At 55.8% G+C, this 25,730-nt stretch overlaps 3 protein-coding genes across 3 annotated transcripts in view; 1 reads left to right on the top strand and 2 right to left on the bottom strand.

Annotated features, from left to right (window-relative positions):
- The window catches only part of Ppp1r37 (protein phosphatase 1 regulatory subunit 37), a 30,469-nt gene extending 19,075 nt beyond the window's left edge, over nt 1-11,394 (bottom strand). Inside the window, exon 1 of the mRNA XM_028893825.2 lies at nt 10,826-11,394. Within this exon, the coding sequence (XP_028749658.1) occupies nt 10,826-11,039 (214 nt within the window). The 5' untranslated portion in view covers nt 11,040-11,394. The remainder of the gene's footprint in view (nt 1-10,825) is intronic.
- Nucleotides 11,395-14,173: 2,779 nt separating this feature from the next.
- Nucleotides 14,174-17,272, bottom strand: Gemin7 (gem nuclear organelle associated protein 7). Its single transcript, XM_028893884.2, has 2 exons — nt 17,165-17,272; nt 14,174-15,004 (listed from the first exon to the last, which is right to left on the bottom strand). Exon 2 carries the CDS (start codon nt 14,994-14,996, stop codon nt 14,598-14,600), a length of 399 nt encoding a protein of 132 aa, XP_028749717.1. The 5' UTR covers nt 14,997-15,004; nt 17,165-17,272; the 3' UTR covers nt 14,174-14,597.
- A 4,604-nt stretch (nt 17,273-21,876) lies between these two features.
- Nucleotides 21,877-25,552, top strand: Znf296 (zinc finger protein 296). The gene is made up of 3 exons (XM_028893833.2): nt 21,877-22,540; nt 22,879-23,022; nt 24,515-25,552. The coding sequence occupies exons 1-3, from the start codon at nt 22,282-22,284 to the stop codon at nt 25,492-25,494; spliced, it is 1,383 nt and encodes a 460-aa protein (XP_028749666.1). The 5' UTR covers nt 21,877-22,281; the 3' UTR covers nt 25,495-25,552.
- Nucleotides 25,553-25,730: the final 178 nt, after the last annotated feature.

The following is a 25,730-nucleotide window of genomic DNA, read 5'->3' as shown; positions in this document are numbered from 1 at the left end:
AAGATATTGGCTCAGCAGTGAGGAAGTGGAAGTCGGAAACAGCTGGGTGAGCTACCACAGCCCATGATGCATTTTAAAGCATGCTTTTCTGTTTTTTATTTTATTTTTTTTTTGGGGGGGGGGTCAAGCTCTGTAAACCAGGCTGTCCTTAAACTGTGGCAATCCCCTGCCTCAGTCTCCTGAGTGCTGGGATGATAGGCATATGCTATCATGCTCGGCCTTTCAGTCATGCTTTTTAACAAAATGGGAAGATAAGGTTGCTCTGGTGGCACTTCTGAGAAAGAGGCAGGCAGACCTCTCTGACCCTGAGGCCACCCTGATCTCCAGCCAGGGCTGCATAGTGAGACCCTGCGTCAGAGGGGAAATGAAACATGGACGACGCCGTGGGAAGGTGCCGCTCTGAGCTGTCCTGCCCGGGACCGGCAGTTTCATCTGCATCTCCCTGTGGCTGGATACTATCCAGAGATGTTGGGAGGAAACAACCCCACCTCACGAGGGCCTGGCACCCAAAATATAGAGAGAGAACCTGGACAAATCAGCAAGACGACAATACAATTTATCAATGGGTGAAGATGTGAGAAGCCATTTCTCCACTGAAGGTGGTCAAGTAATCTTAAAAAACTACACACAAAGACCACGAGCCATCAGAAAACACAAATCAAACCACAGCGAAGCCGGGAGCCGTGGCATCCACTTATAATCCCAGCAGCACTCTGGAGGCAGAGGCAGGAGGATCCACTTAGTGAAGCCAACCTTTGCTACAAACACGTTTAACAGAACAGGACCTAACAGGGTGAGATCCCATTTCTTGCCCCAGGGCAGAACCACAATCGAAGGGCAGACAGCAGCCAGTGTTGCCGTCCTTCCTACACTCCAGGCAAGGTCACCAGGCGGGTGCAGGAAGACCGTGTGGCCATTCCTCAAGCAGTTCTACGTCTGCCTAGGTGCCCACAAGTCCACTCCTGGGGAGTTGAAAACCCGAGTCCTTGGTAGAGGAGCAGTGTTGGCGCTTGGCTCTGGCCCCAGCGCTGTGTACGCAGGGGAGCCAGCACAGGGATCCCCACAGGTGAGCATTCAGGCCCAGGGGGAATGCACACTGCTGGTCACTGAGGTGAAGGGGAGGTGCTTGGAGAGGGACTTACAGGCCAGGGTTGGAGGGGAAGAGGCTGGAGCTGGACAGTGCCACCTTGAGTGCAGTGGAGGGCAGTGGAGCCAGATGTCTGCCCCACAGGTGGGCAGACGAAGGTTGAGTTCCAGACCCTGCTCCTAGGGAAGGACTGGAACCACACACACCGGCAAAGGGCCTTGGACACTACCTGTTGCAGTGGACAACCCCGCCTCCAACACACGGCCAATTAAGAGCAGGTGGCCTGCGTCTTGGCTCCTCAGTTCTGAACTGCATTCCCAGCAGCACGGTGAGATGCCACAAAAGGCCGGGCGGGGGTCCTGTCTAGAGGCTTTTCTTGACCCATCCTGCTGTTTAGCACCACACACCACGTCCTTCCCCCACTGCTCTACCAAGTTGTGGCTGAAGCCACGCATGGTGCCATGTGGTGTGGACTTTGGAGAAACAGTAGTACCAGAAAAAACGCCCTCTGGCCTTCTGACCCGTCTCAGGCAGGAGAGCACATCAGCAGATCTACAAAGAGCTGGGAGAAGATGTCTGTTGGTTATGTTCAGATGTGTACACAGGACTACTAATCCGCACAGGGGCATTGTGGGGCACTCCTGCCCGCTCAAGCTTTAAAAGGAAGCTGGTGGTACAGGGCCAGCTGAGCTCAGTGGCCTCAGGAAGGGAGGCAGAGACGGGTCCTACCCGCCCCTGAGCTTCAGTAAGGGCTCCAAGTGTGGTCTGAAGTAACAGGCGGCTGCTTTCCCTCCTCCAGCCGGGGTGCAGGCTGGGGGCACAACTAGCTTCTACACTACACACAGGATGGTAGGCCCAAGGACTGACCGACAGAGACAGACGGGAACAAAGCCCACCTCCAGGCCCACACCTTGAGTCCCGACACTTGGGAGCCTCAGGCAAGAGGATCTGGATCCCAGGCCAGCCTGGGCTACACTTAGACTGTCGCAAAAGTAAAAGAAGGGCTAAGTATGGTGGTAACAGTCTATAACCCCATCACTGTGGGGTAGAGACAAGAAGAATGGGAGTTCACGGCCATCCTCAAGTTCCTTTCTAAAGTTGGAGACCACCCAGGACTACAGGACTCTACCTGAAAAACAAACCTACACCGGAAGGACCAAGTGCGGCCAGACACCTACAACCCTAGCACAGATGCTAGAGCAGGAAGACTGCTAAAAGTTCAAGGCCAGCTTAGGATACAAGACCCGGTGTGGAAGGGAGGGCAGGGCTGTCTGGGGACTCAAAGGAGGTGGTGCCTTCAGGGCCAACCGGGGAGGATGACAGGAGATCAGCAAGGGGCACCTCAGTCTGAGGGATGGTGGGGTACTTGGGATAGCCTGTCTGTACGCTGTGAATGTGTTGCTACCATTGGTTAGTAAAGAAGCTGCTTTGGCCTATGGCAAGACAGGTTATAGCCAAGCAAGAAATCCAAGCAAAGATATAGGATGAAGAAGGGCGGAGTCAGGGCAGACACCATCCAGTCACCCAAGGAACAAGATGCCAGCAGACAGGTAATGCCACGGCCATATGGCAAAATATAGATGAAGAGAAATGGATTAATTTAAGATGTCAGAGCTAGCTAGCAGTAAGCCTGAGACATAGACCAAACAGTTTGTCATTAATATTAAACCTCTGAGTGATTATTTTATAAAAACAGCTGATGCCCGGGCAGGCTACAGTGGAGCCGGCTGGAGGCTGGGCATGGTGTGGGCTTCGTCCTGTAACTCTAGAGACGCCCACAACAGGGCAAAGTGTCAGAATCCTCCTGCAGAGCTAGCCCCTCCCCTGAGGGCTGCATGGCCCTGGCACCCCCATTGAGTCCATACCCCTCTTCCTGCTACTGTGAAGACCACCTAAGTCAGTAACACAGAGCCAAAGCCTGGTAAGGGGTGAGAAAAAGGGAGCTTTAAGTGTCCTCTTGGCTCTCCAAACACCACCACCACCACCACCACACCACCATGGACAAGCCGCCCAGACTTGGGAGCTTGCTTGCAGACTCCGGAGGCCCGCCTTCCCTGGCTCCTCCTTCTCCTCTCTGGGGAAGCAGCCCCAGTGGTCCTCTGCCCAGCACAGGAGGGAAGGCAGTCCAGACAGGAGCCCTGCGACTCTGACTGCAAGGCTGACTGACAGCTGCGCCTCGGAGACCGAAAGGAAGAAGGGAGGGTGGGTGTGAGGTGGCCACAAGTCTGAGTCCTCGGGTCTCAAGCTGCAGCTTGCAGGTGGGGCCACCCACCCAGACCAAGCAGGGAGGCCATCCCTGCTGGAATCAGCAGCAAGCAGACTCCTGCTGGGAAGGGAGAGGGTGCCGCGCCAGTCACATGAGCACAGCTAGCAGCGGCAGACACTTCCCAGTGCCGCCCCCAGCTTCAGGCAACAGTGCGTGCGGCTGCCTAGAAAGGAAGGGAGGTGAAGACAACGTGTGAGGCTGACTGTGTGCCACCCTCACTCAGCCCTGCCTGTGACAGAGGCTGGGAACTATGAAGGGCGAGAATCTCGGAGGAACTGGCCTTCAAGGAGCTTTCCCAATGTGGGGACACAGCCAAGCCCTGTACATCTCTCCAAGGACTCTGGCACCCAGCCTCAGAGTTCCTTCCTGGAACTGGGGGCTCTGTACACCACCCCCCACACCAACTGCCTATGCAGACGCAGCCCTCAGAGGGACAGACCTGGACCTACAGTGGCATCTACAGGCACTATGAGCCACCCCGCAGAAGGGCACCCACAGCACTTGTGGGCTGTGCCCAGCTGCATGCTTCCCTTTGCCCTCCTCCCTCCCAAAGTCAAAACAATTTGACAGAAAACTCCAAGACTCTCTGCCAACCAGAGAAACAGAGGCACAAGAGTACCTGTCCAAGGTCATGCAGCCTGGGCGTGGAGGAGCTGACGTCACCCTCAGGCAGACTGCACCTGACCACAAGTCACCTGCTTTCCTCACAGCAAGGGGAGGCAAAGATGCCATTTCACTTTCAGAAACGGAGCCACACAAGCTGACAGGTGGCCAGCTTAGTCCCTACAGCATGATTGTTTGTTCTAGTACAGATCAATGTCATCCTCAAACAAATCAGCTCCCGAGGGAAGAAGCTCACATGCTATGGCCACAACAGAGTGATGCTCATTGGGTCCCATGCTACCTCTGGTGCTGTTGATATTTTTCAGATGCAGAAGGAACCCCCCCCCCCATATTTTCCTACTAGGGATCCTTGAACCAGAACTTTTCTGGCAAGGCGGTGGTGGCACACACCTTTAATCCCAGCACTCTCGGGAGGCAGAGGAAGGTGGATCTCTGTGAGTTTGAGGCCAGCTTGGCCTATAAAACAAGTTCCAGAACAGCTAGGGTAGTTACACAGAGAAACCCTGTCTCAAAAAAAGCAGAAATGAAAAAAGAAATTTTCTGGATTTAATGAGTGACAAGATATCAATATTACACAGGGTTATAAGTAACCTGAAGGGAGTGTGGAGTTACTTGAAGAGGTCATATGGTAGTATTCTAAAGGAAAAAAGCCCCCCGGGCTTCAGTGGGCTGTACTGGAGATCAAGAATGAAGGAATGGAAGAGACAGGAGAGCCACAGAGATCCTGGAGGTGGGGGTGGACGTACGCTAGTCACCTCACCAGTAATAGCTCTGATCAGAGCCGATTATTGCTGGCTGAGGAGGCAGCTTGGAAGAGGAGTACTTCCTAGCATTCAGGAGGCCCTGAGTTCAATAAAAACACAAAGTCCCAGGCATGGTGGCACTGGAGGATGAGGCAGGTTCACAGTGAGCCTGAGCTCCACCTGGGCTACAACAATAGCATGCCTCAAACACAAGAGGGCAGGTATAGCATTGCACACCTTTAATCCCAGCACTGAAAAGACGAAGGCAGGCGGATCTCTGTGAGTTCGAGGCCAGCCTGGTCTACAAAGCGAGTTCCAGGACAGCCAGGGCTACACAGAGAAACCTTGTCACCAAAAAAAAAACACACAACAACAACAACAAACCAAACCAACAACAACCATTTGTATAGACACACACCCCTGCGCCCCTCCTCTTCCGTTTACTAGGGTGTTCGTGCAGCCTCGCCCATAGCCTCCCAGGGTTTTTCCTGTCCTTGCACACGTCTGTCTACTGACAGTGTCATTAGTCCCCACACACCTGCAGCTGCTCCATAGCAAGCAGACTCCGAGAACTTCTTAGCAGACATCCCTGTCCTGTCCCATCCCGACCCCCCACCCCAGGCCTCAGCACCCAGCTAAGTGTCTACTGGTCCCTCTGGGACCTCCTGTCATCTTCTTCCCAGCAACCAGCACCTGAACGGACCAGGCAGGGGTGACCGCCACCAAGACGCTTGTGCAACGAGAGCACGTAGCAGCAGCACTATAAAAGTATGTCCTGTGGGCCAAGGGTGGGGACAAGCCACCAGCAGAGGCGGAGCAGCAGCCCAACCCTCTTGGGACTTTGAAGCCATCCGGGAGCCAGCTTCCCTGAGTGCCAGAAGTCAAGGCCCTTTACTGTTTCTTAGTCCTGCTACAGCCCTGCAAGGCCACAACTGTCCCCTCTGGTTTAGATGAAGTGACACTGCCTCCTGGCCTAAATGCACTTGCCTTTGGTCCTGCAGACAGGACAAGGGACACAAGAACAGGCTCTAGGAGCGGGGACCACCTGGGTCTGAGTCCCAGCCAAAGGCAGGGGAGTCACTTCACCTCTCAGTGCCTCTAGTCCTCACCGCCAGACGCCTGCCTAGCCACTGGGGAGCTGTGTGACTGAAGGAAGAAGGTTAACACACTGTGGGCAGCCTGTCATGGAGAGCAGGCAGGGACCTGGGAGCCCCGAGGTCACACGGAAAACAGTTCCTACAGCCCCAGCCCCATGCTCTACTGCAGAAGGATGCTGCTATCACCTGAGTTCTTTCAGTCACCTGGGTCAGACAAGTCAGCGCTCCCAAGGTCACCCTGCTAGCCTGCACACTGCTCAGGAGGGCAGAGCACAGGGGAGCTAAACCCGGGGCAGAACAGCCTGGGAAGGTCTGTTGCGCAAAACCAAGCCGCCCCTGAGGCCTGCAGCAGGTCCAGCCCAGGCCTGTGGCTCCCAGATCTTAATCCTTTTGGAGCAATGCCCTGGAGGCACTGTCTGCTCAGGGGCTGTGCCCAGTGCCAGCTCAGGAATGCTGCCAACACCTGCCTGGCACCTTGGAGAAAGAGCCCTATCCTGGCACAAACTGGATTAAGTGCTCCAGAACTTCCTCCCAAGCGCCACCACAGGGCATTAGATCAAAAACCCCTCATGCCTTCCCACATTTGTACTCAGAACCAGACTGGAATCAAAGCAACGACCTGTTTCACCTCTAAGTGGGGCTAGCATGGGAACACATATCAAGAACTGACAGTTAGGGAGAGGCGGCAGTAGAGCACGCCTTTAATCCCAGCATCCTAGAGGCAGAGGCAGGCAGATCTCTGTGAGTTCGGGGCCAGCCTGGTCTACAGAGCGAATTCCAGGACAGCCAGGGCTGCACAGAGAAACCCTGTCTAAAACACAAAAGAAAACAAACAAAATGAAAAGAACTGAAGGGTTAAGAAGCTGGCCCGGCCTGGGTCCACAGGCCTGAGAGCGGCAGCTGGAGACGTGTGACTGGAGCAGCAACTGGCCCCAAGTCTTCAGCAGGCTGTGGGCAGGCCGGCAATGCTCCTGGTCTGGACCCGGTACCCCGACAGCCACTCATGTTAGTGCCCCACACACCCTCGACTTAATTTACTCAGAGACACTGAGCAACGTGCCCACAGATGGGCCTGGAGGCTAAGCCCTCCCCCAGAGTCGGGGCACTGTCTTGAGGAGGGAGTCCAAAGGGAAGTGGACCGTGGTCAGTGGCAAGCACTGGGGAGTGAAGAATATAGGGCTGAAAGGTGACTGCGGGCAGGGCGAGGAGAGGTAGCAGCAGCAGGTGTAGACTGTGGGTCCCACGTCACCTAGCTGCACTCCCCACACAGATGGAGGGCCGTGGCCCTGCCCTACTCCCCATGTACTGTTGTCCAGGAGCCGTGCTTCTACCTGCCGAACCAGTTCCAGGAGTAGAGTGCAGAGAACAAACAGTATGACTGTGCTCGGCATGGCTACTGCCCCACCAGCCTCTCCCCTGGGTCCCAGGTGGCTAGGGACATCACATGGAGAAGTCTCCTAGTGGGCAGCGCCAGGACTGCGTGAGAGCTGGCCATATGCCGCTGTCAGGGCTGCAGGGTGGGAACAGCAGGGCAGGCAGGCTCAAGGGTGTCATGTGCTTGGATCACAAGTCCTTCTCACAAGCCTGAAAGCCCCGAGTCTACAGCGCCTGCTGGGGACGGCTGGGCACTTCCCTGTGGTTTGGTCTGGAAGGGCTACGGGTTCCTGGGATAAGCTAGGGCCCAAGGGCTGCCTCTCATCAGAGGAGGCCTGGCCAGCTCCCTCTCCCAGTACCCACATGCCCACTATGCCTCTTCCACTCACGACTTCCACCACCTCCCTATTCCCCAAGTCTCACTTCCCACCCCCACACCTGGTTCCAGCTCCCAAGCCATGGCCACCCCATCCTTCCAGACATCCTCCTCCTGGCTGGCTTACCACAGGGCTAAGCCCACTGGCCCTGCTTTAGAGAGGAAGCCACAGAGCAGGCACAGCACACACTGCCAGGGCCCCCCGAAACCTCCCTCTCAGGCTGGTCCCACTGCCACGGGGCTTCAGGTGGGGCTGGGGAAAGTGGGACTAAAAGACAAGAGTCAGCTCCCATTCCTGTTGGGGGCACCAGGGAGAAAACAGACGGGTCCTTAGATCAGCCCACATCAAGGGGCCCCCAAACAAACCCCATCCCTACCCCCAGCCTAGCACACCCCTTGAACGAGGCTGAGTGGGAGCTGGTGCTGGCAGGCTCCTTCAGAGCTGCTCCCCTGCCCCAGGCTTCCTTTGCTTCCCAACACCCCCAGGCCCAGTCAGCTCTCCCTCTTGTCTCCCTGGGAAGAATGGATCTGAGACAACTGAGGCTCTCACTTCAGACCCTCCGATGCCTGTCACTCGGGGCAGGCACTGTTTGGGGTCATCACTCTTCCACAAGGCCACGGCTTAAATGAGACGGTAACACACCCTCTGCAGCCCCTGACCCAGGCCAGACCACTCCCTCAGAGACCCTTGTCTCTCAACTGGGCTCTCACCAACCTTCTGAGCCCATCACGCTTCCCATCCCCTTCGGTCCCAGGCACGGACAACCCTGCTGTCTTCCTGGGTACCTGTCCCTAGGTGCTTGATGACTCTGCAGAGCTCTGTCCAGACTGGCCACCTTCACATTCCTTCCCCGGTGGAGGCCAAGTCTTCAAGTTCATTCCCAGTCAGCAGTCATGGCTGCCTCTCTCCCGTCTCCTCCAGAAGTGAGCCCTGAGTAGTCCCCGCTGTCTCTGGGAAGCTGGGGGATGGCAGCCTTCCCGGCCTGGAGACATCATCACCTGTGTACTGTCACCCTTACCAGTAGCAATCCAATTAGCTGCTTTATGGGACAGGAATTTACAAGAGCTGTCTTGTTTAATGCTTACAACTAAAAAATTAGCACCTCCATCTGGAGACAAAGAAACCAGAGGCAGGAGGGAAAAAGCTTTCTCAATTGTCAAGCTTGCAGGGCATGGTGGGTTGTGCCTGCCATCCTAGGTCTTAGAGACAGGGCTGATGCAGGACTGTTATGCATTTGAGGCCAGCCTGGACTATACAGTGAGCTCCAGGATGGCCTGTACTACCAAATTCTATCCTGCCTCAAAAACAAAACAAACAAAAAACTATGGAGAGGCTACAAGTAGAGTGCTTGCCTAGCATTAAGGAAGCCCTGAGCTCCATTCCCAGCCCTGCATAAAATGAGTGTCAGCACCTACCTGTAATCCCATCATTCAGGAGATGGAGGCAGGAGGGTCAGGAGGTGAAAGTCCCCCTTAGCTACACATAGTCTATGCTGTAAGATAGTCTCAAAAAACTGTAATTCAAAAACATAATAAAGGCTTGGCCTTTTCAGGAAAACTGTGGGCCAGAAACTTTGCCCAGAACTATGCCCAACTCTCCAAGTGCCTACACCTCCAAGACCACCATCTGAACCCTCCTTCTGGAAGGGCCTGACACAGTCCCTTGTGGCCCCATGCAAAGAGCAACCTCTCTCCAGGCCTCAAGGCTGCCTTGGTCATCATCACAGATTTAGGAGGGCTGGACCTCACCAGGCACTGTTCATGTATGACTTCACTCAGTCTCCAGTAAACCTAGGCCATTGCTTCTGCCACTCACTTTAGGGAGCTGGGCTGAGGCTCAGGGGAGCTAGGTAACCTCTCTGCAGATGCTGAGAGAGTAAATGAGAGACAGAATGATCCAGCTGCCCTCCCTTCCTTCCTTTTTTCCTTTTGCTTTCTTAGAGTGAAACAGTTTCACCATGTGCTCAAGCCCTCCTACAACTGCCTCCAGCCTCAGCCTCCGCTGGGTTCACACTGCACACGGCCACACTGGGTTTCTTAACCACTTCTGAATAGCCACACTGCTCCACCTCTCCCCTTCCTGCTCTGATCTCTCCACAATGGACACCAGGCTGCTGCCAGGGCCCAACTGACTCTCCCTGTCCTCAGCACCAGTTCCCAGAAGTTCAGAACCCCAAACAGACCACCCGGCCCCTGGCTGGCTCCCCAGGCCCGGGCTAAATTAATCTTGGCCTCTTTGATAACTACTAGTCAAACTGGCATTTACGGCGGGCTCCCAGTGTATCATTTCCTGCAACCAAGTTCCCAGCCCCCACACACATCAAAGCCACCAGCTGCCCACTCTGCTGCCCACAGCCTGGCAATAGTGTCTGTCTGTCCCGGGACAAGCAGGTTAGCTCCTGAAGAACACGGCCAGTGGGCGCCCTCGCTTCACGGGATCCACCCCAGCAAAACAATTCCTCGGCACAGAAACGGGTCCACCTGTGTCCGTCTCCCCGGCAACCTTTCACCTGCCCTGGCCACTGAAGCCAATGCACTCCTCCAAGTGCCCTGTGGGTTCCACCACCGCCACCAACCTTCTCCAAGAGGCCCAGACTCATAGATCTTCCCATCTCCCAACACACAACACAGGCCACCTGGCTTTCACCTTCTGTTGACCAGAGACGCCCGAATAGGTAAAATCCCTAAGTCCTGCTCCAGGAAGGCCCTGCCAAACAAAAGAAGGCTCTTCGTTCTGCTGCTGCTGAACTTTGCTGTGGAATTAATTCCTCGGCCCACAAGCGAACTGGACACCACGTCCTATGCTTTTCTGCCTACTGCCTCTGACCCTCTTTTCCCAGTCCGAGGGGTTGCCGACTTCTCTCTCCGCAGTCCGCGTTCATTCCCCTTCCTCCTTCCAGCCAGGAGAGCAATGGCCATGCCACCCTCTGCCTGGCGGTGTGCAGACCAGCAGCTTCACTGTCGCCACGCCGTGGGCCCAGACACTTACCTTTCCCCCCAGGACTGGGGACCGGCTCTCCACCTAACGCTGCGAACGCCAAGGCTGGCTGCCGGCCCCCCAAAGCCCCAGGCGGCCGGGGTTCGAGAACCCAGTCCTTCGCATCGCCCCAACTCTCCCTCCCCGGCCTCCCCGGCCCCAGCTCTGACCTAGGCGCCGCCGTCTCGGGTCCCCAAGAGGTGCCGCCGCCGCCGCGCCGGTGGGCGCCGGTCCCCCCCGCCCCCCGGCTCGCCCCCGCGGCCGACCCTCGCCGTAGCTACCGTGTCTCCAGGGGTCTTTGGGCTCCACCGCTCCGGACACGATGTCCTCGTCCGACGGGAACGTGACGCGCTTGGCTGCAGCCTTGAGGCGCCCGTCGGCCGGGGGCGAGGCCGCGCCAGGAGACCCGGCTCCGGCTGGGGCCTCCTCGGCGTCCGCGTCCGCGTCGGCGTCGGCGCCCGGCCCGGGCGGAGCCTCCTGCGGCGGGATCTCCATCGCCGCCGCCTCCTCCTCACGGGGGCCCCGGGGACATGCCCCGGGCCCCGGACTCGTCTCTCCGGGCCCGCCCGCCGTCCCGGGGCATGGGCTTCGCCGCTGCCTCAGGCGCCGCCTCCGTCCGCTCCGTTCGTCGTCGTCGTCGCCGCCGCCGCCGCCGCCGGGAGCCCCAACGCGCCTCTGCCTAGCTCCGCGGGTTGCCTGCTCGTCCGCAGCCACACTTTCGTGACGGGCCGAGGCGCCCGCTGCGTACCGAGAAAAGCATAACACCGACTCGGGCTCCTGTTCTGGAAGAACCGTTTCGAGCGCGACACGGAGACAGGGACAAAGAGAAGTAGGGGCTACGGGAAAGAGAAACGTGAGCGACGAATCTGCAGCGCCAGAACTGCAGGACGCTGGGGGCGGGGCCAGATGGACGCCGTCTCCCGGAGCAGCGCGCAAGCGCGAGGCTCCGCCGCCCGTCTTTCGACCCAGATGTCAACACTCGGGCTCCCGCACATTCGTCAGGATCCCAAGTAACTCGGGACTGAATTGATAGAAATCCTCTCACCAGGGCCTGCGAGACGGCTGTCAGCTGTTAAAGCTCTCTGAGTTCGACACCCGAGACCCATGTAAAAGTGGCAGGAAAGAACCGCCTCCACAAAATGATCTGCTCTCCACACACGCACCCGCAAGGGAAATGGAAAGTACAAATAAAGGACCAGAGGCACTGGTTAAAAAATAAAACAACTACCTGCTGGGCACGGTAGCGGCACGCCTGGTGTAATCCTAGCCTTGGAGAAGCTGAAGCAGGAGGCTGCGAGTTCGGGGCCAGGCTGGATTACAAAGGGAGCTTCGGCTCAACAGGCCGGGGGCTGGGAGCCGGGTAAAGGGCTGGAGGCGTTGACAGGCCGTGCGAGCCGAGCTGACTCTGGACAAGCGACAGCAGCTGACAGATGAGCTCTCTGCCCCCCGCTTTCCATTTGCAGACTTCAGCTTCACTGTGTCTCCTCAGACTCGCATCCGATGCAAATCACAATATTAAAACAAACGGGTCTGGGGTGGGGGGGGTGGAATTCATGAACCTGACTTTAAAACAACAAAACTGGAAGACGTTCCCAAGGAAAGAGAGGCGTCAGCGGACCCGAACCTGAACGGCCGGAGCCACCCTCCAAGGAATGGATTCCACAGCTCAGGATTCGGCTCAGGGCTTTCGCTTCGCCTTCCCAGGCCATCACGGACCAGGCCCGAGCTCAAGGGACTGAAGCCATAGAGGGGACTCAGGGAGGGGCGAGTACAACGTTGCCAAGACAACTAGAGAGTTAGGCAGGTACTGGCAGGAGGCTACTGCTAAAGGTAACTCTTTCCTGTTCACAGTTGTGGGTGGCGGCACTTCGGAGCCTGAGAAGCACCCAAAGCCCCTGTAATTAGTGACTCTTCATCTACTTGAACTTAAACTAAAATGCATTAGCTGGTTTTTGCTTGTTGACAGTTTCTCACGTAACCCAGGTTACCCTCAGGCTTGCTATGCAGGGAGGGCTGTCCTTAACTCTGGCTCCTCCTCGTGCTTCTACGGCCCTGTGGATTACAGGTTTGTGCCTGTATGCCCAGCTGGGAACTGCTTTTGGATACCATCTACTGAAAGATTTCTAGGGACAAGGGACTGAAACAGGTGACAGACACACACAGACTGTACCACCGGGAGGCTGGAGCAAACCGAGGAGGTGAAGCATCATGCTAACTGCCAATGGGCAGCTCTGTCACACACACACACACACACACACACACACACACACACACACACACACACCGTCCCCTGCCCTGGGAAATCAAATCTGCTGCTGGCTGCAGTGGGAGGCCATCACCCAGAGGCCCGGGAGCCCGAGATACACAACCTGGGAAGGGAAGGGAAGGCCTCTTCCTGCTAAAAGGCCATCCTTGCCTACCTCAAAATAAACTTGATGACCGACCTCTTGTCCAGAGAACAGCAGCCGTCTGGGGAGGGAACCCGGAGTGGTGCAATCCTCTACTTTTAGCTGGACCGCTCACCATCACAGCTTAGCCCCAGAGGTTCCCGCCTGAGATAACTGCCCTACTAACTTTTTTTTCCCCCAGCAATTGCCAAATGTTACTACATTGGGGGTGGGGAGGGGGGCAGTGATTTGAGATAGGGTTTCTCTATGTAGTCCTGGCTGCCCTGGAACTCGATCTATGTGTATCCCAGGCTGGCCTCAAACTCAGATCCATCTGCCTCTGCCTCCTGAGTGCTGGAATTAAAGGTGTGTGCTACCATTGCCGGCTACCCTACAAACTTTATTTTTAATTTTTTTTTTCATTTTACATACTAACCCCTGTTCCCCCGCCCCCTCCTTAACCCACTAACTCTTAAACACTACTCCAGGGGCTGGAAAAACAGCTCAGCAGTTAAGAGCTCTTGCTACTCTGATCCACAGAGCCTGAATTCCATTCTCGGGTGATGTCTAGCAGCTCACAAGCTTTTGTAACCCCAGCTGAGTGAACACCCTCATCTGACCTCCACAGGCACCCATACTCACGAAGCACCTAAATGCTTAAAATTTAAAACAAAACAAAAATGTTTAATATGGCACCATCCTCCATGGGGCACAGCTAAAAGGATAAACAGAAAAGTCAAGTGTGGTAGCCTGACCCGAAATCCCAGCACTTGGGAGGCTGAGACAGAAAGATTGTGAATTACAAGCCAGTTTAGGCAACATAGCCAGATTCTGTCTTTAAAAAAGATTGGGGGGCGGGAGGGAAAGATAGCTCAGCAGTTAAGAGCACTGGCTGGTCTTGCAGAAGATTCAATTCCCAGCATCCATACGTGGCTCCCAGCTGTCCCTAACTCCAGTTCCATTGAACCTAGCGCCCCCTTCTGGCCTCAGCCGGCACTGCATGTATGTGGCACACAGACATCCAGGTAGGCAAAACACCACGAACATATAATGAAATTTAAAAGAAACAAGAGCCTGGCAGTGGTGGTGCACGCCTTTAATCCCAACACTCAGGAGGCAGAGGCAGGTGGATCTCTGAGTTCCAGGACAACCAGGGCTACACAAAAAACCAAAAAAAAAAAAAAAAAGAAAGAAAGAAAAGAAAAGAAAGAAAGAAAGAAAAGAAACAAGACAAGAGCCAGATTTCCTTGGACGATTGTTTCTTGGGCAGGAGGCTCAACTCTGCAAGCTCTTCAGTGCCCACCTCAGCTGTTTGTCTTGGAACCCCCCTCCACACCCCAGCCTTCAGGGACTAGCCTCGGGGGCCCTATTTCTGTGAAGTTCAGTTTTATGAGGTAGAACATTCCTTTTAATGAACAAGATCTAGAATGTCTGTTGTGGTCTCCCACTGTCGTATGGGCTGGTCTTGAGTTTACCATCGCCCCAGCCAGCCTCTTGAGAGCTGGGGTTGACAGAACACACAGCACGGGGTGGTCTCGGGTTTGGAGTTTCCCCGAGTTCAAAGCCAGAGGTCCTTGGAGTTTGACTCGGGAGTCTAAGAAGGTGTGGAGAGCTCTGCGGCCGGGACAGCCTGGGCTTCTGTGGCGGTACCTCCGGGGCAGACGTCTTACGGCTTGAAGGAATAGGAGATGACGTCACTACACCGAAGCAGGGCTTCGGCCTGCACGCCCAGGGGAGTCTGCAGCTGGGACACGTAGAAGTTGGCTACGTCCAGGTCCGTGGCTCCGAACTGGGCAGTCACGTGCACGCCTTCATGCAGCGTGAAGCTCACAGGGTGCCCCACCATGGCCAGGAGGCTCCGGAGGTAGCGCTCTCGCAGAGTGGCTCGGGCCCGCTGCTCCCGCAACTCAGGGGGGTCTTGACTCTGACCTTCCTCGGCTTCGGGGGCCTTTGGCCTCAGGAGGGTCCTGCGTGCATCAGGGGCGAAGCCTCGGCTGAAGCCGTCGGGGCCCCGAGGGAGGCGCAGGACGGGCACAGGCACAGGAATGGTCAGCGGGGTCTGCATGGCCCAGGCTAAGGGAGAATGCAGAGGGGTTAAAGCCACACACAGCTCCAATAGAGAACAGGCCAGGTCTCACGGCCACGCTGCAGCAATCCCGTTCAAAACCAGGGCCAACCCCACACCTCCACCCCAGGGAGGGGACTTTGTTGTGGTTAGATGGTTTTAGAGACAGTGTCTCCCTGTGTAGCTCAGGCTGACCCTGAACATACAGGCACCCACCCTATCTCCTAGGTGCTGGACAGGTGTGTGACACCATATGGGACTCTTTTGCCCCCCCCCCTTTTTGTTCTTTTTTTTTCTTTGTGAGACAGGGTCCCTAGCGCACACTGGCCTTGAACTCTGTGTAGGCAAGGATGACCTTGAACTTCTGACCCTCCTACCCCGACCCCCCATGTGCCAGGATTACAGGCTTGCTTCACCACATTCAGGGCGTGCTGGGGGATGGAAGTCAGGGCCTCCTGCATGACAGGCAAGCTCTCTACCGACTGAACCGCATCCCCAGCCCCCCTTCTGTCTGCTTCTATCACAGCTTTATGTGATTCTGGGGATAAGTAGCTGCCATTAAGAAGAATCACTGAGATTCCAGCCTCCCCAGTCTAGCCTCACTCAGTCCTGCCAGCCAGATCCAGAATGATCCCGAGTAGTAGTTACACTACTGAGTGAAAGCAGCCTGGGCTTAAAGAAACCCTGTCAAAAAGTTTTTAAGAGTTTGCAGTGTCTTGGGTTTTTAGTTTCTGAATGTATTTATTTGTGTGTCGTGGTGCGCATGTGAGGTCAGAGGAGGACATAGGTACCAAGGAGAGGGCCACATGAAGCTCGCCAGCCTGGCGGTGAGCATCTTTACCCACTGAGCCATCTCGCTGCAGAAATGAGGCTAGATGTCACTTGGCCAGGTCTGTCAGATGTCAGAGAAAGGCAGCCAGCAGGAGCCTTCCTCCTCCGCCGTTTCTGTCAACACAAAGTGGGCCCTGGACCTTCTGGAGACAGCGTGGGACTTGATTTAAGAAACAAAACTGACTTAATCCCAGCACTCAGGAGGCAGAGGCAGGCGGATGAGGCCAGCCTGGGCTACAGAGTGAGCTCCAGGAAAGGTGCAATGCTATGCTACACAGAAAAACCCTGTCTCGAAAAACCAAAAAAAAAAAAGATTTGAGAGAAGTGAGGAAGAGTACGTTCTATTGTCTACAAGGCAAGGACAGCTAGAATTACCCATCTTCCCTGCTGGCCCTTGATCCACAGGTTCCCTGCCCAGAGGTTAAAGTCCAAACCCATCCATCCCAATGCCTGGCTAATCTGTTAGCCCAAAGCCCATGGCTTGGGTGAGTGAAGAGGCAACAGTTTCCAGGGCTTTCCTTGGGGCCTGGAGGAGAGCGAAGAGCGGGGCGTGGTGGCCAACACCTGTAATTCCAGCACTTGGGCCATGGAGACCGGGAACTGACCAAGGCCAGTCGCTGCTACAAACAGCCTGAATTACAAGGGAAGGGGACGGGGGATGAGGACGGGGAAGGCTGGAGATGCGGCTCAACTGGTAGAGTATTTGCACGGCAAGCATAAAGTGGAGTTCCATCGCCAGTTTAGCATAAATTGTTTGTGGTAAGCAGGCTTGTCATCCCCAGTACTTGGCAGGTGAAAGGTGAGGCGGAATTTTCAAAGTTATCCTGGGCCACACAGTGAGTTCAAGACCAGCCCGTCTCCTAGTCTCAAGAAAAAAGAAACCAAAGGGAAACAAAGGTAAAGAGGAACGGATCCTCTTGGAGGGCATTCGGTCCACCTCACGTTATCAGGACAGTAACCGGCTGAGCTTCCCGGCTAGGAGACAGGTCCGTGTTTGTCCACACACACCGTAAGATGACTGTCCACTCCCGTCCCCGCACCCCGCCCGCGTCCCCCATGCAAATTCGACAAACGGTGCCGTTTCGGAGAACCAGCAGCCGCAGGGCAGGAGCCGCTCTCCCCGGCGCCCGTGGGCAGGTCAGCTTCCTTTCCATTCCTGCCGGCCGCCAAGCGTCCTCCTTTTCACATTCTAAGCGCGTCCTCCCGCCCCAGGGCAGCCACCGCCCACCCCGCCCGTCGTCCGACCACAGTCCCCCGAAGGTCGTCCCCTCCCCGCAGCTCCAATCCCACCGCACGTGGCCGCCAGGGCGGACGGCCCAAGGCCGCTGCGCACTCACCCAGGTCGCCGCTGCAGGGGCCCCACTTCCGCCCGCGCCGCGGCCGCACAGGTCCCGGCAGGCACCTAGCCCGGAGCGCCTGGGTTCCGCCAGCGCAGTCGCCACACGGGTCCGGGCGGGCACCGAGCCCCGCGCGCCTGGGTTCCGCCCGCGCCGCCGCCGCTGCCCCCACGTGCTCGAGGGCCACTTGTGGGTCGCCGGAGCGGCGCTGAGCTCTGCCAGCCTGCGAGCTAGGGACGTCTTGGATGCCCACTTTAGGGAGCACGAAACTGAGCCTCAGAAAGTCGGGCACGGTGGCCCCCAGGCTTGGCATCCCCAGCGCTCTCAGGAGGTGCGGCAGGAGGATTGTCAAACTTCCAGGCCTGACAGCCTGGGCTGCAGAGTTAAGGCCTTGTCTGAAAAAGGGAGAAGAAAAGGAAAGGAGCCGGGCGGTGGTGGCGCACGCCTTTAATTCCAGCACTCGGGAGGCAGAGCCAGGCGGATCTCTGTGAGTTCGAGGCCAGCCTGGACTACCAAGTGAGTTCCAGGAAAAGGCCCAAAGCTACACAGAGACCCCCCCCCCAAAAAAAAAAAAAAAAGAAAGGAAAGGAAAGGAAGGAGAAACGAGTAGTGCCTCACGGCTGTAATCTCAGCACTTGGGAGCCAGAGGCGGGAAGATTTCAAAAGCTCAAGATCAGTCTGTGCAAAAACAATCAAATAAATACAGCAAGCGAGTGCCCCCCCCCAAAAAAAAAAATGAAAGAAAGAAAAAAGAGAAGGAAAGAAAAGGAGAAGGTGGCAGCAAGTTCGGGCAGAAATGAAAAGGAAAAAAAGAAGCCAAGGCACAGGGACAAGCGATTTTCTCTCAGCCACTTGGAAAGTACCCCTATCCCCACCCCTCCCCTCTAGCAGGAAGCTGCCCCCACCCCATTATTCTCTCAGTCTTCACATACCAAGAAGAGGGTTTACAGTGTGCTGCAACTTGGATGGACAGAGGTCATTCATCCTTCAGTCCTTCCTGCAATCCAAGGTTACAAGGTGAGAAAAACTGCCAGGCGGTGGTGACACACGCCTTTGATCCCAGCACTTGGGAGGCAGACTCTGAATTCGAGGCCAGCCTGGCCTACAGAGTGAGATCCAGGACAGTTACACAGAGAAAACCTGTCTCAAAAAATAACTGAGGCCCTGCATGGGGCAATGTGAAAATGTGAAAGAAACCTCACTGATCAGCCCAGATAGAATTGATTTTATGCCCACAGAGTTCCACTTAGGCAGAGGGAGGACTGTGGCTTTCCCTTACTGCCTTGTACACAGGTGCTCTGCAAAACTCTCTGGAAAGAGTGGTGCCCCCCACAGATTTGCTGGCTGAATCACGAAAGTAGAGGCTAGGTGCTGGGGTACATCCCTGTCCTAGTTACCAGGGAGACCAAGGCAGAGAGTTTTATCTCGCTGAGAAAAAGCAACGAAAGAATGGTCGCTCTATTTAGGAACTGGACACTCCAATCTTGCTCTCTCAAAACCTGCATTCTCTTTTGTTTTGGGGGGGTAAAATAAGCTAAAGGTGAGTGAATAGATAGACAAACCAAGATTGCCGGGCAGTGGTGGCACACACCTTTAATCCCGGCACACAGAAGGCAGAGGCAGGTGGATCTGTGAGCTTGAGGCCAGCTTGGTCTACAGAGCAAGATCCAGAACAGCGAGGACTGTTACACAGAGAAACTCTTTCTCAAAAAAAAAAAAAAAAAAAAGTAAAATAAATCAAGATCTTTCCAAGACTGGGGACAAGGCTCAGTTTGGCTTACTTAGCATGACAAGACCCTAGGTTCCATCCTTAGCATAAGAAAAAAAAGCTACAATTGTACCTGGTACTTGGTGAGGCTGAAGCAAACCGGTTTCAGGTTGAAGGCTAGCCTGTGCTCCAGAGCATGGCCCTGTTACCAAAGACAAAGGTTGAAGGACATGGGGCTGGGCATATCATTCAGTGATAGAGCTGGGCCCTGTGTTCCGGCCTCTTACGTCCCCAGAGCAGGAGACAATATGGGCAATGGTATAATGTTAGCAAGTTAAAAGGGTTTAAAACTCAGTGATCAAATTGGGCATCTGCAAAGGGAGGAGAATTGGTGTGAATTTGGGGCCTGGGAGAGAGGAAAAGAGGGAAAGGAGGGAGGGAGGGAGGGAAATGCCCGGCATGGTGGTGCACGCCTTTAATCCCAGCACTGGAGAGGCAGAGGCAGGTGGATCCCTGTGAGTTCCAGGCTAGCCTGGGCTACAGAGCAAATCTTTGGACAGCCAGGGCTATACATAGAGAGATCTTGTCTCAAAAACAAACAAACAAAAAACCAACAACAGCAAACCCACCCTAACCCTCACGCCTCAAAAAAAAAAAAAAAAAAAAAAAAAAAAAAAAAAAAAAAAAAGGAGAGGAAGGAAGGAAGGAAACACTGGTGAATTAGAGAGCTTGCTGCCAAACCTAAGGCCATGAGTTCAATTCCCTAGACCCACATAGTGGAAGGAAGGAGAGACCTGACTCCTGAAAATTGTCCTGTGATCCCCCCCCCCCCCCCCGCGCGCGCCCACTTGCATGCTGCAGCATATGCAAATACAGAGCTCTCTGGGGGAGGGGGGGATAAATAGATACATTTAAAAAATAGATTAATAATAAACAAGTTCATTTAATGATTTTAAAAAGTCCATTTAAAAATCCACCTTTGGGCCAGGCATTGTGGCCGTACACCTTTAATCCCAGCACTCAGGAGCCAGAAGCAGGCAGATCTCTGTGCTCTAGGCCAGCCTGGTCTACAGAGCGAGCTCCAGGACAGCCAGGGCTACAGGAAGAAACCCTGTCTCATAAAATAAAAGCCACCTTGGATGACTCTCTAGGTCCAGCATCTCCTAATTCTTTCAAGAGTTTGGGGAACTGAGGCTGAGAGGGAATTGGGAACAGATGGAGGTCATCGGAGTGATTTGCAAGGCTTTCAGCAGGGTGTGGGTACTTTACATAGCTAGCCTGGGAGGCCCTGGGCCTTCAGGAGTTCACTTGAGTCCATGCCTGAATAACAATATGAGGGACTCCGGAGCTCAGCCTCTGAATTCACTCAGCAGGACACTACGTAGTGGCCTTAACCTACAGGAGCTTGGGTGGGTGGGCGGAGGGAGGGGGACGACGGACGGATGGACGGACAGAGGGGACAGTCAACAAGCAGTTCTCCTGCTGTGAGGCTGTGGTGGGTGCCGGGAAGAAAAGAGAAGCTCATAAATGATTGAGGCGGGGCAGTCAGGGCGTCAATGCCACCTCCAACAGTGCGCAGAGAAAATTCTTACCTGAGGGAAATTTCAGACCTCCCCCCCCAGAGAGAGAGAGAGAGAGAGAGAGAGAGAGAGAGAGAGAGAGAGAGGCAGAGAGGGCTGCTGGCCATTTATTTGGTTTGAATGGGTAGCCTGGGACTTGGAAGAAAGCAGAGGTAGATGGTTTATCATTCTGTTTAGCCTCACACCCTCCAGGCCCCTGGTACCAGGAGAAGTCACCAGAAGACCCTTCTGGGTGTGCCCCCCCCCCAGGTTCCTGCCCCACTCCCCTGAGTGCTCAGGCTCCTGGTTCTCCTCGGCCCCTCACAAACCTCAGATCTTCACATTTATTTACCGAGACAAGATCTCCCTAGGTGGTGGTATCCCAGCTGGCCTGGAACTCTTGGGCAATCCTCCTGCCTCTGATTCTGGAGTGGTGCATTGGGGTTACAGAGTGTACCACCACCAAAAAACAGCTTTATTTTATTTTATTTTTTTCCCGGGGCAGTGGTGGTGCACAACTTTAATCCCAGCGCTTAGGAGGCAGAAGCAGGTGGATCTCAGTGAGTTCGAGGCCAGTCTGGTCTACAAAGCAAGTTGCAGGACAGCCAGGGCTACACAGAGAAACCCTGTCTTGAAAAAACAAAGAAAAATAAATAGAAATTTAAATTATTTATTTATTTTTTTGGCAGGGTCTCATGCAGCCCAAACTCGTCTCAGGCTCCCTATGTAGCTGACTGAAGCGGGCTTTGGACTGCTGATCCTGCTTCCACATTTCATATGCTGAGATTGCCGATTTGCAGTGGCTACCACTGCTGAGTCCAAGTCTCCATTCTGCCCTGCTTGCTCAGTCCTGGTACAGGGGAGAAAACTGAAGCCCTTTTGCGGGGGGTGGGGGGGGTGGGGGGGTGGTAACCCTGCCCTCTTTCCAGCTTGATTTCTGCCTCATTTATCAGCACATACGGCACTCCATATACTCTGGAACAGCCCCAGCTGGCCTTGAATGTGTGGTTCTCAGCCTCCTGGGTAGCTGTGCTTACCAGAAGGCACGGGGGTAGTGGTGGAGGTAGGCTCCATGTTACACAGTCATCTGTGGTGTCCTGCTCCCTCTCCCTGCGCCCCCCATCTCCATGCTATAAGGATTATGAAATGGTTTCTTTCACTGCTGGTACTGTAGATGCTCAAGAAATGGGGTGGCCAAGTCTGGAGATGTAGCCCAGTGGGTAGGGTGCTTGCCTAGAATGCAAGTTCTGGGTTCGATGCCCAGCACCACATAAAATGGGTGGTGTAGCGATGTAACCCTGTAAAACCAGCGCTGGAGAGGTGGAGGCCAGATCAAAAGGTCGAAGCTTACTTAGCCCGTTCGGGGTCAGCTTGTCTTAGAGATCTGTCTTGAGACCTGTCTTAGAGAAAAATACAAAAAAAAAAAAAAAATTAAAAAGAAAAAAAGAAAAAAGAAAAGAAAAAGATGAAGGTTAAGATGAAGGTTTAAAGGGCGAAATTTTCTGAGGATACTTCCCGTCTCGTAAGAGATGCCCACCACTTCTCCCTTTGGGTAGGAGGCGCGACATCCCGAGCCTCAGGTATCACCAGCGCTATGGTGGGTTTGGGAACAGTTCTTTCTACTTTCCCGGGTGAAATCGACTCCAGGGGCACAGTTTGCGCACTCATCCCGGGGCAGCGGGCCAGGAGGTCGGGTTTGGCCGCGGCGACTGGCCTCGCAAGACCCCGCCCCCAATGGGCGGAGCCACGGCAGGACCAGCACGTGTAAAAAGTTCGGCGCGGGTCTCCGCAGGCCACTCACCTGAGCGTCCGGCCGCCGAGCGGGTTGTCTGCTCCTGCGCCATCACCCCATGTCCCGCCGCAAGGCCGGCTGCGTGCCGCGCCGTGTAGACCCGGAGCCCGACCAAGACGACATGGAGACGCCCGAGCTCGTCATTGATGTGAAGCCAGAGCACGACGCGGGGGCCTTGGCCCGGGGGCTCTGGTCCCCGAAGGACGTGTCCATGCCGCGGCTCCTCGGTACCGAGCGTCGCCTCGGCACCGACCCGCGCCCCCTCGGCGCACGCAGCCCGTGTGCCCCGTGGATACCGCTGAGCCCCGAACCTTCCGGTGAGTCCCCAGTCTTCGGCCCTGTGCGCATCGGGACCCTCGGGTGGATGCCTCTCAGCTCCGGGGCCCGCCTGGCGTCCCCAGCCCTCGCCCCTGCGTGCACCGGGACCCTCTGCTGGTGCCTCTCTGCCCCGGAACCGGTCTGGCGTCCCCAGCCCTCGCTCCTGCGTGCACCGGGACCCTCCGGTGGGTGCCTGTCCCCTGGGGATGGCCCCGGGACGGCCTGGCCTCCCCAGCCTTCGCCTCTGACCTCCGGGTTTCCCCTCTCCACCTTGGAACCCTCACTCACTCCTAGCCGGGCTCCACCCCACCGCTCACCACCCGCTTCCTCCCTGCAGACCGCCAGCCCTGGACCGACAAGCACCCAGATCTGTTGACCTGCGGCCGCTGCCTGCAGACTTTCCCATTGGAGGCCATCATCGCTTTCATGGACCACAAGAAACTGGGCTGTCAGCTCCTCCAAGGCGTCGGCCCCATTTCAGGTAAGTAATTCCGAGGGTAGTGACCACCTCTGATCCAGGGTTGGGCTTCCTGCCCTTCGGAGAGGGAGCTAAGGTGGACAGATGGGGCACCGAACAACATTACTTCCCCTTTTCCCCCTTAGGGTAGAACCTAGGCGTGGCCTTGGCTTGCCTGTCCTAGGGCAGAGACTAGAGGTAGGGCGGGGGCTGGGTAGCGGAGGAAGGCCACCCACAAGGTGTGGCCAAGCCCAGAAAACTGGCCCGGGGTTTTGCCATACACCCTCAATTTAGTTTCACTTCTTCTTCCCCACGGACAGAAATAACTGGCCAGGTGGCTGGACCAGGGTTGTTAGTACAGGGACATGGAGGAGGTGGGGACAGTGGCCTCAGGGGGTTGGAGGCCCGCAGGAACGGATCTTATCACCCCTGCTGTGTTTGGATCTTCCTAATCAGACAGTTCAGACAGGGACCGGGGCTTCTGGCGCGTTCCTTTGCTGGGATCTCCCGGCTGAGTGCTGGGAAGCCCCTGGTTGGGGTGCTGGACACTCGTACATGGAGGAATTAAAACTCCAACTGGTGCTTGGCCCATGGAGTGAACTCTTGTTGGCTACAGGATTTAGGGACTTGATCGGAACTTGAATTCCCAGCCCCCAGCTCGCATGGTGCTCCGTTGGGACTTGGGAAATAGAATTATATTTAGGGCTGGGCCAGGGTGGGTCTGTAGTTCAATCAGCTTTAGTTGAGGGAGGGGCTGAGATGGATTTAACCTGAGTAACTGAGCACTCCAGGACTGACTAGTAGGCAGTGTCTGGAGAGTTACCGCTGGGTTTAACATTTTAGACAGGGGTTCATCCTTGCCTAGGCAGCTGGTATGACTGGTATTGCAGGCCTGGATAGTCAGTTGTGGGTACTTTTTTTTGTTGTTTTGAGACAGGGTCTTTAAGTAGCTCTGGCTGTCCTGGAACTCTCTGTAGCCCAGGCTGGCCTCCTGTTGCCGGGGGCTAAAGGTGTGGGCCGCTCCTGGCTCAGCTGTGGGTATTTTGGTATCTGAGGCTCATCTCATGTTTGAGGGCTTGTAGGGACCAAAACTCTCAGCTGTTCCCTATTTGAGGTCACAACCCTGGAAGGGGCCCCTCAGATTCCCATACTCTATCAGCTTAGGAAACTGAGGCATGGGAGGATGTCTTGTCCAGGATCACACAGCTGGAGGAAGGGTCTTGAGTTGGATGGGTTGGTTTCTGCTTGGCTTTGGCCTGGACTGTCTGGGGTTTGGCGGCTCTGGGAAGTGTCCTGTAGTTGTTGCCGTGGGTCTAGAGAAAATGTCAAACTTGGAATCCAGACACTAGCCGACCTGCCTGGCCTGTCTGTGCCAGGCCCCAGCCCTGAGGTTTCGTGGTAAGATCTGCCCCCGTCCGATTCTCCGGTGCCTTGCTGACCTCCCCTTTCTCTGGAACAGCAGGCCCTCTTCAGTTGAGGCCAGCACTGATTCTCTGCCCCTTCTTCCCCTTTCCAGAATCCAAGGAGCTGAAGACTCTGAGTTGCCTGCGATGTGGTAGACAGTTCAGCGAAGCCTGGAAGCTGCTACGCCATGCTCAGTGGGATCATGGGCTATCCATCTACCAGACCGAATCAGAGACCCCGGAGTCCCCACTGCTGGGCCTGGCTGAGGTAGCCGCGGCCGTGTCGGCAGTGGCGGTGGTAGCGCCAGTTGAGGACAAGCCCCCCCCAGTGAGCAGTGCTGCCCGGCGAAGCCCCACCTGCTTGGTGTGCAAGAAGACCCTCAGCTCCTTCAGCAACCTCAAGGTCCATATGCGTTCCCACACTGGTGAGCGGCCCTACGCCTGTGACCAGTGTCCCTACGCCTGTGCCCAGAGCAGCAAGCTCAACAGGCACAAGAAGACCCACAAGCAGCAGACGTCTGGGAGCCCCTGCACCCCTGCCGGTGGCAGGGGTGTCTCCCCAGCAGCCCCTCCAGAGCCAGCTGACCATGCAGCTGTTCCAGCCAGCACCCTCCCACTCCAGGAGGTAGAGAAGGCTGGAGCCGCAGCCACAGCAGGAGTCCAGGAACCCGGGGCCCCTGGCAGTGGCGCTCAAGCAGGCCCAGGTGTTGTTGACTGGGGACCAAAGTTGACTGTTAGCAAAGTACAAAGGACTGACCCTATAAAGAGTGAGAAGACAACCACCAGGAAGACCCCCAAGTCGACCGGCGGCAAGAGCCGCGGGCCTGGGAGCAGCTGTGAGTTCTGCGGGAAGTACTTTGCCAATAGCAGCAACCTGGTCGTCCACCGGCGTTCCCACACTGGTGAGCGGCCCTACGCCTGTGACCAGTGTCCCTACGCCTGTGCCCAGAGCAGCAAGCTCAACCGCCACCGCCGCATGCATGGTCTGGGGCCTGGCAAAACCCGCTATGAGTGCCCACATTGCTGTGTGCCATTTGGCCTACGGGCCACACTGGACAAGCACCTGTGGCAGAGCCACCCAGAGATGGCCTGAGAGCAGTTCTGTCACCTCCTTAGCCTTCCTTTTGTGTGAATAAACCATCTTCTATTTATTCGTGTGCCTGGACTCTCGCTTTCTTGGGGTGTCTGAGGTGGGAGGCTCCCCCTCCAGAGTGTGGCTGGCTGGACAGACCGGTTTGGAGTGGGGGTGAGTGCCCTGGGCACTGGAGGACTGGCACAGAAAGCCGTGCTCCCGGTTCTTGGTGTGGGTGAGGCCAGGGGCCGGGCAAG

The sequence above is a fragment of the Peromyscus leucopus genome, chromosome 1 (assembly GCF_004664715.2).
Source record: "Peromyscus leucopus breed LL Stock chromosome 1, UCI_PerLeu_2.1, whole genome shotgun sequence".
Lineage (NCBI taxonomy): Eukaryota > Metazoa > Chordata > Mammalia > Rodentia > Cricetidae > Peromyscus > Peromyscus leucopus.
This window is presented reverse-complemented; position numbering and strand designations above follow the sequence as displayed.